Raw genomic sequence first — 15,358 nt, 5'->3', positions numbered from 1 at the left:
CCTACAAATCCAATTCAGTTCAATTTACATACCCATTTTCCTAATAGTTTAGCTCTTATAAGTTTAATTTAATTAAAAAACATTCAACTAATATAAGTTGAGTTAAGATTCTATAAGTGAAATTTAAGATCTTACAAGTTCAATTCAAAAAAATTAATATTCTATAAATACAGTTTAGAAAAGTTGAGATAAAAAATGGCATTTATAAAGCTCTGATAAGAAGTTAGTTGAGAAATCATAAATAACATTCATGTAATAGGTTAAAAGTAAATTGTCTTTTAAGATGATATCTAATTGTTTCACAAATAAACAAACTAATTGTACTAGGTAGATGGAGAAGATTTGTTTCACAAATCGACCAACAAAATCTCCGTTTGCTTGATTATCAACCACAAAAAATAATTATATATTGACATTTCAAGGCTACATCAGTACAAGAAATCCATAATTTAGATTCACCCATGTAAAGTAAATTGTTGACTTTAAAAGGCCAATGAAAACGGGCGTGAAGAGTATGAGGGCATAGCACAAAGTAGTCGCAATTAGATACTCATATACTCATGTGATAACGGCCTCCAACTCTCCAAGAATACCTACTGTCATAACTTACAATCGTCATATACTCACGTTAATAGATCTGATAAATGGGTCAATCAGATCGAATTTGGACTCAGGTCGGTTTGGGCTGGCCTGAGTTAGTTTTAGGTATGCTAGAATTCGGTTAAGTTTGAGTCGGGTTAGGTTAGAGTTGGCAATTCGGGCCGTGGGTAGAGTCACTCTCGTTGCTTAGATTCGGGTTGCGGATCCGGGGTTGGGTTAGTATCCCCTTAATATGATAAGGCGTGAAGCCCTCTCCTTACGGAAAAGAGGGATCCTTCCTTTAAAGAAGCAGATAAAATTCTCTTATCCCCCTTTCGATTCGATGAAAGAGAAAACTATTTGCCGCGCCCCCGGACTTTATCTTAGGTAGAAGCGAGACCTCTCCGCTGATAGAAGAATCCCTTTGGGATAGAATAGGAAGCCCCGGATCTAAACTTTTCTCATGTACACCTACCCGGTTACAATATGCATCATATTGATTTAAGAGATTAATAATGATCTTTTCCCAACCCCTTTTGTTGCAGGCGGCACGGCTCCAGGGAAGGCACGGCACGGACCCGACACGATCGTGCTTGAGGCGGGCTCCGTGATAACTATGTTATCACCCTACATTTTTGGCCTTAAACCCTTCACTTTGTCTTCATTTTGTTACACTCTTTAGCTAATTTAGCCTAGTCCATAGTCGATTTTGCATTTATCCATTTTGTATACGGCCTTGCGTGGTTATAACATTATTTCACACTTTTCTAGGTGAAAATGAGAGGTCATATGGAGGCGGGACCTTTTTGCAAGGAGCGAAGCGGAAATCAAGAACCGTCTTGAGATTCTCCCTACTCCAATGGGCGTATCTACTTCAGGCCGGTGTTCCCATCCCTCATCTGGTGCTCAAATAACACTTGTGGGCGTTTAGCTTCTTGGTCCGGCTCGAATGGCCAATGGGCCAGGCACGGCCCGAGCACGAAACTAGACGTGCCAGGAGCGGGCCGCGGCGGAGGTTGGGGTGAGTGGGCACGGCACGGCACGGCCAGCCCAATATTCGTGGCTGGGTCGGGTCAATTTTGGAGGAAAATACGATGGGCCGACACGCGGGCTGGCCCAGCACGACCCATTGCCAACTCTATGTTAGGTCATGAACTTATCAGATATTTTCAAGTTATTTAGAGATAATGGACGTCCGGATTAGGTCATATATAATCGGGTCAACTTTAGTTACAATCAAGCTCGGGTCCTCCATTCAGATGTCAAGTCGGGTACAATCGTACAGGTCGAGTTACTCGGATCCGGTCAGCCTAATCACATATGAGAAGTTACTATCAATGTAAAGTAAATGTTGACTTTAAGACCATCCCCAAGCAAGGTCACCGACTGGGTTGTGACCTTCTTGGGTCACCTTAATGACACCTTAAATTAGGATTAAGGGGTTAATTTTGGTGACCTTCAACTACTCAGGGTCAATTGGTGACCTTGAGTTGAGTTGGTGACCTTGTTGGTGACCCGCTAGGTGGCAGACACTCCCATTGTTACGAAACAAAAAAAGGACAACCGTCAAAATAAAGAGAAGGTGACATTTGGTTGAGTATGATGACCCTTAGAGGTGGACTCTCTCATTGGTTAAAAAGTGAAAAATAATTGGGTTGGTGACCTAGGTCGTGACCTTCTGCATGGGAGGATGAAAGTGGGTCAAGATAATTAAGGTGTGATAATGAGGAAAAATATTGGTGACCCGATTAACTCGACCTTCTGCTTGGGGATGGTCTAAAAGGGGAAAGAAAAGCATGAGAGCATAGCACAAAGTAGATACTGAAATAGGAATAGTCATATTATTGTCAAAAAAAAAGAAATAGGAATAGTCATGTGATCACGGGCTCTAAACATGCCTCCCGAGTGGCGACCCATAACTAACTAATTACCACATCGCAATTTACGTGATATTAATATCCAATTTTATTCCTTTTTCCAAGTAACCATCCATGACGTCTTGCATGCGGTATAGCTTACGTTTTATGCAACACAATTTCATACATACATGATACATGTCAATCATTCAATCAAATATTTATTTTGTTTAATCAAATACCGTTCATTTTGTTGACTATGATATCATCATTTTTCCAACTGTATTTTTTCGTATATTTTTTTAGTATAGTAGTGAGTGCATGTGATCTTTAAGGATTGTGACTCAACTTCATTTTTGTTTTATAAATAATGGAGTTGAAATAGACAAAAGTAATGTGTAAGTGATTTTGGTTGGTATTTTTTTTTTAGTTATAGGGTTTTAAAAGAAAAAAAATGAGTCGATTATGATATGCGAGTGAAAGTGGAATGACGTGTTGCTTCATGCATGTATGTATTACATTATCGAGCGCAAATGTACCAGTGAATTAACAATATGTAACTTGCTCATATTTACCTCAAAACTACATGTAACACGCTCACATTCGATTTAGTTGTTTAGTGTGTATTAAACCTTTACCACGAAGAATGCTACAAATGGCGTATCAAAGTAGTTAAGATAAATTATTGTCCTTTATATTCAATGCAAAACCTAAACTGAACTATAATACTTTAGAATATTCTTTTTAAGTTTCTTAATCGGTATGTTTATCGTACTTTTAAATTGGATCATGTTATACTTCTTTTAAACTAGCATTAAAATTAGTTATGAATTTCTCATTCTCCACAAACAGTCGAACACATCATCTTAATTAATCCTCAAATTGACACACAACATGTTTTGTAGAACAGTAGAAGTACACAATAATGTGTATAGTTAGTTATGGTCTTATGGATCGCAAATTCTTATTTGCGACGGGTACTATTCGTCTCAAATAAGAGACGGGCCAAATGTGACCATTTTATGAGAAAATGTGACCATTTTTTCATAGGTAACATTTTATGAACAGTTTATGAGTGATTACATTTTATCAAAAAGTGGTCACATTTGACCGTCTCTTATTTGTGACCGTCACAAGGGAGACTTATTGCTTATGATAACTAGAGACTAGAGAGCATCTTCAAAATTTTGGTCAAACTCGAGTCAACATATAAATTTGATAATTATTCCAAGTTCGCCGTCTTCAAGGTTAACCAACCGTACAATGCACATGTAAACTTACAATGTCTTTGATATGTCGTTTTATCACATGGTGCTTAAAACAAAACTCATTTGTTTACGGTTCCCTTTTCGATCATTTGTTTACATTCGAACATGTGAAGCTACTATCATTTATGTTGCGCGGAAGCGTGAATACCCTCTGTTGGGCCTCTGCTGCACCTGTGTCCACAACCCATAATGGTACGATATTGTCCGCTTTGGGCCAAACCCTCACGGATTTACTCTTGACTTCTTCCCAAAAGGCCTCGTACTATTATATTTTGTAGACACTTATAAAGATGAACTTTCATCTTTATTCTACCGATGTAGAACATGGATTTGCACCCTAACAATTTACATGGTATTGGAATTCAGAAAAAGAATACTTTCATACACAAAATGGTAAGTTGTTTGAGGCTTTAAGCACATGATCATCCCTTACTCAACTACTACACCAATTAGTTTAGCTTTTAATGGATTTGATTCCCATATTAGCGCAGTATAATCTTATAGGTTATTATATATAATAATACTAATATACATTAATGATTAATCTCATTTCATTCTCAAAAAGAGACAATAATGAAGGGTCAACATTCAACAATTGACCTAAATACAACCTTAATTGCAGGATGTAACATATATGGATCAAGAACTTATTAGCTTAAGAGATCTAGTTAATGCAACTACTACGGCCTTGTTTGTTGGACTTAATTTTGGTTCATTTTACTTATTTAATTTTAAATCCAACAACTTCATCGCATTTTAATCCAGTTTAGCTCAAGTTTTATAAGTTCGGTCCAATTCAAAGAGTTTCGATTCAATGGAACAGGTCGAAGCCCAGCCAAAATATTAAAAAGATAGTTTGCTTTTCATTTACTCCAGTCTCTCTCGGGTATTCTTTATGTTTTATTGTTTTGTAAGATGACGTATAGATAGTTCAATTTTTGCCCTTTTTGGAAAACAAATGAGTGAATGAATTGTTTGAATACAGTCGATTTAACTACTGACTAATAACATTTGATATATGACCGAGAGTAGAGGTTCATCGAATATTACTCGTTCCATACTTGCCATATACTCCAATAATATGATTGTGACACCAACCAAAAAATTGAACTAAAACTAAGAAAAATTGAGTGATTGATGAATATCATAAGATGAATCATGTAGAAAGGGGACCTTATCACATAACAAATTAACAATGATGATTTAATGGAGAGTAAATAATGCAATTTCGTCTCATTGTTGAGAATGACGATTGTTAGGAAGATGGGGGACCTTATCGTCAATGCATGTTGCATTTTGCAACTTGTTACCTTAATTTTATTTAATAATTATAAAGCCTTTGTTTTTGCTCATGATCTAGTTGACTTTTGTACACTTTGACCTTTTTTTGGCCAAATATTTGACGGTTTTGTTTGGCCAATGATTGTACTACATCTTCACGGGTCACATAGAGGATGTATCATGTATCTGTATGAAATCATTTAAAGGACACATGAAATGACGGTAAAATATGAGTCAAGAATCATAATCTCAAACTCGAGTCAGTTCCAAAGTTAGCTGATGTGCGTGGTTTACAAGCTATCAAGTATGTCAACGTTAAAGGTCTTTGGTTAGATGATCCACGAACAATAACAGTCAAATATCATAAAATCCCTATATCGCTGCATCCAAATCGTTTGTTTACCTATTTCATTTTAGGACGTCTTATTCATTTGTTTACCTAATTGAGAAGGGTTTTGCTGGACAATCTGATCGTCCAGGACGGAGGGAATACGCGAGACCAACCTAATTACTTCTATACACACGTAATCTTTTAACTTCATGATGTGGTTAACAAGTACTCCGTACGTCTCAAGCGTAAACCCATCTCATGCAAGACTCGGCGGTCAAATATTTGGTTAAAATTTTACGAAAGCAATCGCAAGTAGAAAGATCACAGCTTCTGCAACATGTCTCAAAGACTCTAACTCTATTAACTTCTAACATAAATTACAAAGTTTAACCATAATCTAAAGATGTTCTAAGCACACACTCATTCTAACAAATCAAAGGAACCATCAACCATGCACCATGAGCCTTCAATTGTCCAACTCAGAAAGAAGCGACAACAAAGAGGCTATAAAAAGACTACTACATAAACATTGTCCGCTTTTGTATAATGGTTAGTATGACATACGACCGGTCCTTTAAATTCATTTCCGCCAGAGCGAGAAAGATTGAGAGAGACGGCAGACTAGGCGGCATTTTGTAATGTAAGGTAAGTAAATGCCGCAGTCCATTCTTGTTTAGATGATTCAGGCACCCTTTCAACACCGTTGATCAAGGGTCTCCATGTTCCTTCAAAAACATCGATCAAGTCCCATTTAACTTTATCTGGGACTTCATCGAAATTGAAGTTTTTCATAGATACTTTCGCCTTTGCTTCTGATTTTTTACGTTTGTTAGGGGTCTCGGTGACTTGTAGTGCCCCTTGCTGCAAATAAGGACAGAAGATACAAATTAATGACAAAATAGAGTCGTATAAAAACCTAACCAGTAAACTGTTTTCATGAGAACGTGCGACAGTCTCTTGATAACATTTATCATAGGATAGTCTCAATTGAGAATTCGTAGAAAGCTAAGATGTATCTCACATTGGTCACGTTTCACGAGGCATCAACCGAATGCAGAAGAAAAAAGCTAGGAAAATAAACGGGATAAAAGAGAGAGGATTCAAGAAAAAAATAAAATGCTTACCGTGTTCTCAGCATCAGAATCTGCATTTTTTCTTTTCTGCTTAGGAGTGGTTCCAGTTTCAAGGTACTGGAAGACTTCCTTCTTTGATCGGAATCGACGGTTTGAGGCTGGATCTATGAAATACTGTCAAAAGATGAAAACAGCATTTAACCAAAAGAAAACTTGAGAAAGAAAAACAGAAACCGTAGGCTAACTCTATAAAGAACACAAAAGAGGTAATTTTCTACTAAGAATAATTCACTTCTTTTTATTTAATTACCGTCAAACTTCCGTTTCCATACAGGCCGGAACTACTTATCGCAGGAAACTCTTTTAGTACTGACATACAACAGAGAGTCAAAAGCCCTCATCAAAACTTCTCTCTTTGGCAAGTAATCTGACCCATAAACTACGTGCATTTCTTCGACGTAGGCATCTATCTCAAGATTACCCCAGAATCTAAAATCTCTTTCCTTCAAAACAATTCCTTTTCCTCTATGATGAAAAAAGAAACAAAATGTTTCTCTCGAGAAGTTTGCCGACCCACCAGGTTCCCTTCTTTCCCGACACATAGTTGACAACGCAGGAAGTTACCAACCCTCCTAGAACGCACATCACTAAGGCGTGTTTTTTTGCTATTTGCTTCTGGAAACAACAAAAAGTCCAAAAAGACATGCAGGAACACAACGACGGTTGCCACATGATAAATTTAATAGGTAACGAATATCAGAAAACAGGCTAGCAATCTCTCTATCTTTTACTAATAGCTTTAAGTTTCCATGATGCAATAGGAACAGCAAATTGAGCATCTGCTTCAACCTGAAGCATATTTATTTTCACCGTCATTAACGTTTTTAAGCTTCAGGCTCTGCCACATCAACAGACTAAAAGTTGTTAACTGCTAACCAATAACTAGAAGGATGTACGGAACTTGATCAGCTTGGCAAAGATAGTTAATGCTATAAACAGCTCAACACATCAAAATTCTATCTTTCCATTTAGTTTGACGCCGGCCACGCCGCAGCGTTGAAAATTCAATAAAAAAGCATAGATCGCATGCATATGCATTCAATAATGCTAAACAAAATTAAGCATCTCTCAGAAAACAAGTCAATCGAAGGCATATCGTAAAATAAATGGCTGTCATTGGCTTTCATTAAAATGGACACTAGCAGCGTCAAAATCGATTATAAATTGGCAAGAAGAATCCCAAGGTTCCACATTTTGTGTGGTGACGACAAATAATCCAATATAGAACAATGAAGTAGTGTGTCAAATACTTCGGCATCCCATGTCAGGAGAATAATAGATCAAAACGCCTCTAGGTGGTCAGACTGGCACATATGTGGCACAAAACTAACCCCATGGTATCTATGACTTAGGGCTGAAAGCACAAACTCAATCAAACACAGTTGTCCAAGACGGTATTATATGAACAAATTTTACGATTATAATATACGCTTAAGGCAGCTTTATGGGGAATCAATTGAAAATTGACAAAATACATCCTATTTGTTCACATTAGATGTGGTGATACCAGATTTACTGAAGCAATAAATTGGTGGATCAAGCGATGTTCAACGTCACTTGTGGATTGTGGTAGAGCTCGATGGATAGAAACACAACAAAATGGCCGGCACAAAGGAATCTTACTGTCACTATCAGTTGGCGGTGACAATCTAACTCATCCTGACAATAAGTTGGTGTATCAAGCCATATTTGACAACTTTGGTAAGGACAAGACAGTTTGGACTTTGGAACACTGCATTTTCTGCTAAATCGTCCCATGTTGGCATAAAATAAGTCTTAATGTGACACTGAGTCGGTGTTGACAATATAACTCATTTTGACACCGTCACCAGCGATGGTATACATGGCTAAATTTGGAATGTCATAATACATACACAAAAGGATCGGCTTTATGGGGAAAGTTATTGATATTGAGATCCTTTGAACATCCAAGTGGTTCAAATTATATGGCCTAATAACAGTTTCCATATCAAACAATCAAGTGGTGTGCCAAACCATTTTGACATCCCTGTGGTAGGGGAGCAATGGAACCAAACGACTCCAAGCAATTAAATAGTGTAAAACCTAACAGACAAGTGGCACACACACACACACACACACAAAAACACATTGTCCAACATGGTATCATATCACAAATCGTGACGGTTTATAATGCACGACCAAAACACAACGATGCGATTTATAGGAAGCCTACGGGGGACACATAAGATGCGGTGAAACGATTCATTCAATATCAAACAATAGATAAGTGTAACGTGCACTCTTCAACATCAATTGAGGGAGGGCCACCGTGGGTAGAAACACAACGATAGGGTTAAATCAGACACCCATGTGGACAAAAATACTCCTAAAGTAACTATGAGTTAGTGTTGACAATCTCAATATTATAGGCTATGAAGTATTGTCAAAAGACAAAAAGACCCTAATTAACGTACGACTACTCCAGCTGGATTAAAAAAATAAAAATAAAAATAAAAACCCGTTCAGCAACAGGCCAAAAATGCACATTTTAAGAGCAACAATGACGTTCATCGAGGTGATTGTAACATAATGCCAATGGGAGGAAACCCTCAGTTTACTAAGAGCTAAGTGCATGACTAACTGGACATTAAACATCTAAGTTTCATTAGCTATGGGTCGTGTGCCCGTGTCTTTCAATAAGAGCAGGATAAATAAGGGAGCTTTAGCCATCACCAGTTCTTTATGAGACACGCCAAGACACAAAAGCCTAAGAATAGTTCACAGAATCCATCAACCAGGCATGATATTTGCTTCAATAAACCTACCCTAAATATGACAAACAAGATCTTTATTACTCGTATGTTTTTGGAGAAAAGAACAAAAACATCTATTACCAACAAACAAAACTAACCGGAAGAAATATCCGAAGTAAACCTACCTGAACCAAGCGGATGAACTGAACTACACGGAGGTGGCTGACATGAATGGAGCAAAATTAATACAATGCGGACTTATCTTCGACTTTAATGTCTAGCTCTGTTTGCTTATTAGAACCACTTGGACATCATAGTAGTATCATACTCATCTAGATGTAAGATTTCCTATTTAAAAGACCACATACTTTGCTGCTAGTCAAAATTCAAGATAAAGTCCTCAAAATTATGAATCAAACTCAACTAAGTTGAGCTGAATACAGCTAAACTAAACATATCAGAACTCCGACTTAAATTAAACTGCTTAATAAAAGCCGAGCAAAGGTGAAAGATGATTCATTTCCTCACAAGCCTACAACAATCAAGATTCAAAAAGTTAAACCACACAAAACCTCCCAACAACCCTTAACCTTAAGTTTATATATCTGTCCATCAATTCTACATCTTTTGCAAATCGTTCCTCCATTAACATCCAAACAATATCTTTCTATTTATATTTCATCGTCTCAGATGAATTGATACGCAAACCAAATACAAATCCAAAAAAATCATCTCTTGAATGCCAAAAAAAATACCTTTTTTTTTCCTGTATTTTCACTAATCATAAGAACAAAAACCCGGCACCAAATCATACTTGTGTAGTTGCGTTTACTAGTATATGAGTATATGACTCTTAAACACATCACGGACATACACACTCCAAAAAATAGAGTAAGAGGAAAAATCAAGTGTGTCAGTAAAACGCCTAAACAATCAAGACAAAGACTTCACCCATGGCGAGATCAACTTCGCCCAAGTTTACCAAACACAGAAAGACGGTTTCCGATTCATTCATACTACAATGTATTCTAGATACTACAAAACCCGAAAATATTACTCTCTCCGTCTACTGAGACCATAACCCCATGTCCAAACAACTTCCCCAATTGCAAGATAAGTGAGTCGGGTGTACACAATCTTACTCCGTGTTAATGACACTCGTTCAGATAACTCATAACCCGAAAATATTACTCCCTCCCCCTCAATTTTTATTGTCCTTTGATTAAAAAAGGTAAACAATTGACGGGATGATAGCCCCGTGTCTAAAACCCTTCCCTAAATTCATAAATTGCAAGATAAGTGAGTCGGGTGTACACAGTCTTACCCGAGTCAATAACCTAGAGACAGCTAGTCAAATTACCCGAGTCGAGAATTGCATCGAATGACTAATTAAACCATAAACAAAAGATAAAAACACAAAAGACAAAAACTTTAATTCAAAAAATAAAAAATAAAAAATAAAAACCTTATCTTTAGACCCAGCAGAAGCGCCAGAAGTTCGAAGAGTTTCCTTAAACAACCAACCGGGAGGCAACCAATCGGGTCGATTAGCCTGGTCAGTAACATCAACCGGACCGGCTGATGATGATAAACCGGATTTTTGATCGGACCCTTGTGGTGTTGTTTCCACCGCCTCAGTTTTGAGCTTTTTGGTTCCGTTACCGTTGGATGTAGGAGTTGGGGTGGGGTCAATGAATGCTCCGGCTTGGAGAAGTGGGTCGGATTGAATTGAGTCAGAGTTGTTCGGGTCGGAGTTGTTCGGGTCGTCCATGGGTTCCGGTGACATTGAAAGAGGGGAAAGTAAGAGTTAGTGAGATGAATAGACAGACGGGGTGTGTTGGGTGTTGTGTTTTGTGTCTGGTGTTGTAATTTGCAATTTGGGGGTGTATATATATACTATATGATTATATGTGTATTAATTAAGGTAAGTTTTATAGAATCTTGATGGGTTGGTCAATTTGGATAGTGTGAAACTGTGGATATTGTGGAGTTAGACCTTGTCAATTAAACGGGTTGGCCCAATTCGGCTTAATAGATTTGGTAAAATTGACTCGGTTGAGTATGTTCGAAAGATCCGATTAGGATAATGATCTGCATGTGATCCGACACCCGAATTTAGGATTTAAATTGACTCTAATTCAAATTGACTCGGAAAATAGTATGGCCCGAATGTTTATCGGTTTAGGTCTAAATAATTTGATTTGCAGGCTTGCAGCTACTCTCCTATAGGACCGTCCTATAGCATAGGACGGGCCCAAATAGGAGGTATGAGTCCAATAGATAGGTTTTTGGGAAATCTGGGTTATTTCCATAAAAAAAAAAAGAAAAAAAAAAAAGAAATATGGCGGAGGATACTATGAGTAAAAGTTTATCAGCCCCACTTTTTGAGCAACAATCGTGGGAGACGATGAAGAAACTGTTTTCTTCAAAAAAAAAAAATTCAACAAATGAATAATTCAACCAGCAAATTCATAGATCATGAATCTCTTAACGGAAGAATATACATATGTGTATATAAACTATTGGGATGGATGAGAAGATTTGTGCGATTGTGGAACAACAATTTTGTTTTGGAGTAATCAATGGCCATGAAAGATGTTGAAAGCGAAATTGAAGTTGATGCAGGCGGCTCTCAAACAACAAGTAAGTTTACAATCAGTTTTTTTAATCGTTGTTGTTTTATTAGTTATTGATTGATAATATTGAATGAAAACAGCCTTGTTTATTTTGGAAACTCAACATTTGACCTAACTTTCCAATATGTAGGTTGAATATAGAACAATTAAAGTTGAGAACTTGATAATTTTTTATTTCTACCTTGAGATATTGAAACTTAGTTGTTTATGTTGAAAACTTACTATGTAATTTGTAGTTTGAGGTGTGAAGTTAATGTTTTATTGTATATAAAAACTTGAACTTTTATGTACATAACTGGGATTTTTACAATTTAATGTCTATGAGAATGTACATGTTATGATACTCTTTAATTATATGGTGAATGCAGATCAATTATAGTTGAGAACATTCTCATATCATAATTATATGGTGAATGCAGATGAATTTTGTATTTTCTAGTTTGTTGTGATAAAAGAACATTTTAGGTACAAAACTCGACGTTATGTGGTAATTGAATGTAACAGTTATAGAAACAATTTTAGGGTAAAAACTTGAACTTTTACTTTCGAAACTTAATGTTTTAGCTATCTTCTGCATTTAGTAATTGATTCCTAACAGAGCTAGGTATTTGTGTAAAAACTTGAACATGTTAGGATACTCTTAATTATATGGTGAATACAAAACAATTAAAGTTGAAAACATAGTCAATTTTTATGTTTAGTTCTAAGTTGTGGTAGCTAGAAACCTTGCGGTTTATGTTGAAAACATGGTGATGCACGATAATTTTGTATTTTCTAGTTTTATGCGATAAATGAACATTTTAGGTACAAAACTCAATGTTATATTGTAAGTCAATGTAAGAGTAAGGGAAACAATTTCACTGTAAAAACTTAAACTTTTAATTTCGAAACTGGTCTTTTTAAGTTCTAATGTCTTAGCCAATTGACATGTTATAATACTCTTAATTATATGGTGAGTATTTGCACCAAAAAAAAAATATATGGTGAGTACAGAATAATTAAAGTTGAGAACAATCACATTTGATGGGGCATATTCTACACCCGCTGACCGAGTCAACATATTGACCAAGGTCAAGGCTAAAAGACAACAAGTCAACAAGAATAACGGCCTAGCCGACAAAGCCTGTCGGCCTGTCACTTGGGTCTCGGCTCGGCAACTAGCCGACCGAGAGGCATATCCGTGTACTCACATCCAGTCCCCTCGGCATGGAGTCAACCAGGCCTGCCGGCCTGCCATGGGTCCCTCGGCCGAGGGTAAGATAGTCTTTCCACCTGCTACGCCACTTGGCCACTTGGCCACTACGTGACAAAAGGTGAAAGTCTATAAATACTCCGCATCTCTCATTGAGAAAAGGATCACTAATCAATCCGAAAATCATCTAATAATCTCACAATCCAATAATCTGGTATAAACTCCCTTATCTCTCTACAATATACTTTGCCAAGTAACATACAACTTATCTCTCTAAGTTTACTGACTTGAGCGTCGGAGTGAGTACACTTGGCCCCAAGCCGAGTCCTCAGTTTGTTAATCTTTTACAGGAAAGAGTGAAAGGAAGAGACGAGCAACGACATCATTCTACAAGCTCACGTGGTCACAATAACTGCTCCGAAATTACACCCGGAACAATTGGCGCCGTCTGTGGGGATAGATACTAAAAGCTAGTCACCTCCCTTACAAAAAAAAAAGAACCAAAACCATCCAAAGAGCTAAGAAGATGTCAAAGCAACTAGAAACTGTGAGTGAAGAAACTACATACTTCCAGGATGTCACGTTCCCTAATTCTGAGATCGAACAGCCCACCTACGGTTCATCAACCGACGTACGGATGCCGAAGAGCCGAAACACCGCGCCGCCGACCAAGTCACTGTCATGGGACATGTGGTCGATGCAGCCAAATTGAAGCTATTCCTGGACCTGATGGGTAGTACGCCGGTCACCCCCCTCCCCCCCCCCACGACGACGGTGACGGCAGCGCATCCACAGGTGACCAGGGCCCATAGAGTGAACCCGAACAACTTGTCCGGAGCGATGCAAGGAGCCGGGCATGCTAGGACGCCGGCGGAGCCCGTGTTTCCAGTGGCAGACCTGAGTCTTTCCCCCACTCGCGGGAGGACAGCGTCGCCGCGGCAACAACGAGGCCCGCCCCGAAGGAATGAAAGAAGTCCGACTCACCAAAGTCGGACAAGAAGCCCTTCCCACCAGAGGGAGGTAAGCCGGACTAAGGGTGCGAGGAGCCGATCGCCGCGTGTCATTAGACACGTGGTCAGACAGCCCCTCAGTCCCTATATCCTAGAGGTCCCGGTGCCGACTAAGCTGAAGTTGCCGCCCTTATCATACAAAGGAGATAGCGACCCAACCGACCATGCCGAGGCTTTCGAGTCGTACATGTCGGTATGGGAGCAAAACATGAGGTGTGGTGCCGAGTCTTCCCAACGACCCCGCATGTGATGTCTCGAGTTGGTACAAGGGGCTACCTAATGGCTCGGTATCTTGTTATGCCGACCGAGAGACAATTTCATAGCCCAGTATGCTTGCAACAAGAGAAGGGCCGTGGAAACATCAGATCTCTTAACTATCCGACAGGGGGAGGACGAGTCCCTCCGAAGCTACGTCAAAAGATTCGACGCTAAGGTTCAGCAGATCCGTGAGCTGAACACCGAACTGGCGGCCTTCGCACTGATGAAAGGCCTCCCGAAAGGCGATTTCAAAAACGAGCTTATCAAGTGCGAAGACCTCAACTTAGACTCCGCCAGAAAGATGGCCGACCGAGCCGTAAAGGTGGAAGACTATCACAAGACCTGGGTAGGCCACAGTGAAGCTGGGCACCCAGAGAGGAGGAGCCGCCGGGACAACGTAGATAAGGACGCCGTGACGGGAATCGGTCACGGCCCGAGAGATTCAATAGGAAATAGCACTCGGCGGACACCGGGGGGAGTTCGTGACCATACACCCAGAAGCGGTACATCAGTCTCACCCCCCTGGTCAAATCACCGGCCGAGGTCTTTGCCCTAAGCAAGAATGATGGACATAAGTGGGCAAGGCCCCCCAAGGCGAGGGGGGACGGTGACACGAGCCAGTACTGCGAGTACCACGGCCACACCGGCCATAAAACTGACAACTGTCGTCAACTAAGGAACGCCATCGAGGAGCTAATCCGAAAGGGGAGCCTCAGCAAGTATGTAGCTGGAGGCCCAGGAACAAGCTCCGACGGGGCGAATAGAAAATCCGTTTTTCAACGGATGGGAGTAATCCAGGTTGTCATCGGGGGAAACGAGAACGGTGGATCAGCTAATGGGCACAAACGGCACCTAAATGAGCTATACCAAGCCATCAACTTTGTGCCCAACACAGCGATCCCCGCTTCCACCATCCCCGATATAACCATTGGAAAGAAGGACTACGAAGGAGTCGTCGCCCCGCACAGCGACCCGCTCGTAGTCCACCTAGATATAGCCAACCACTTGGTCAAAAGGTGCCTGATTGACACAGGCGCCTACACAAACATCATGTTCAGGGAGTGCTTTCTTAATCTCGGTCAAGATTGCGGGACTGAGCC

The 15,358-nt window shown here is 39.4% G+C and overlaps 1 protein-coding gene across 1 annotated transcript; it reads right to left on the bottom strand.

Moving 5' to 3' along the window:
* Positions 1-5,653: 5,653 nt before the first annotated feature.
* LOC141616376 (methyl-CpG-binding domain-containing protein 5-like) lies at positions 5,654-11,042 on the bottom strand. The gene is made up of 3 exons (XM_074433849.1): positions 10,628-11,042; positions 6,440-6,562; positions 5,654-6,176 (listed from the first exon to the last, which is right to left on the bottom strand). The coding sequence occupies exons 1-3, from the start codon at positions 10,946-10,948 to the stop codon at positions 5,937-5,939; spliced, it is 684 nt and encodes a 227-aa protein (XP_074289950.1). The 5' UTR covers positions 10,949-11,042; the 3' UTR covers positions 5,654-5,936.
* Positions 11,043-15,358: the final 4,316 nt, after the last annotated feature.

Source organism: Silene latifolia, chromosome 1 (assembly GCF_048544455.1).
Source record: "Silene latifolia isolate original U9 population chromosome 1, ASM4854445v1, whole genome shotgun sequence".
NCBI classification, from domain to species: domain Eukaryota; kingdom Viridiplantae; phylum Streptophyta; class Magnoliopsida; order Caryophyllales; family Caryophyllaceae; genus Silene; species Silene latifolia.
Note: the sequence above shows the minus strand (reverse complement) of the source record. Positions and strands in the feature narration are given on the sequence as shown.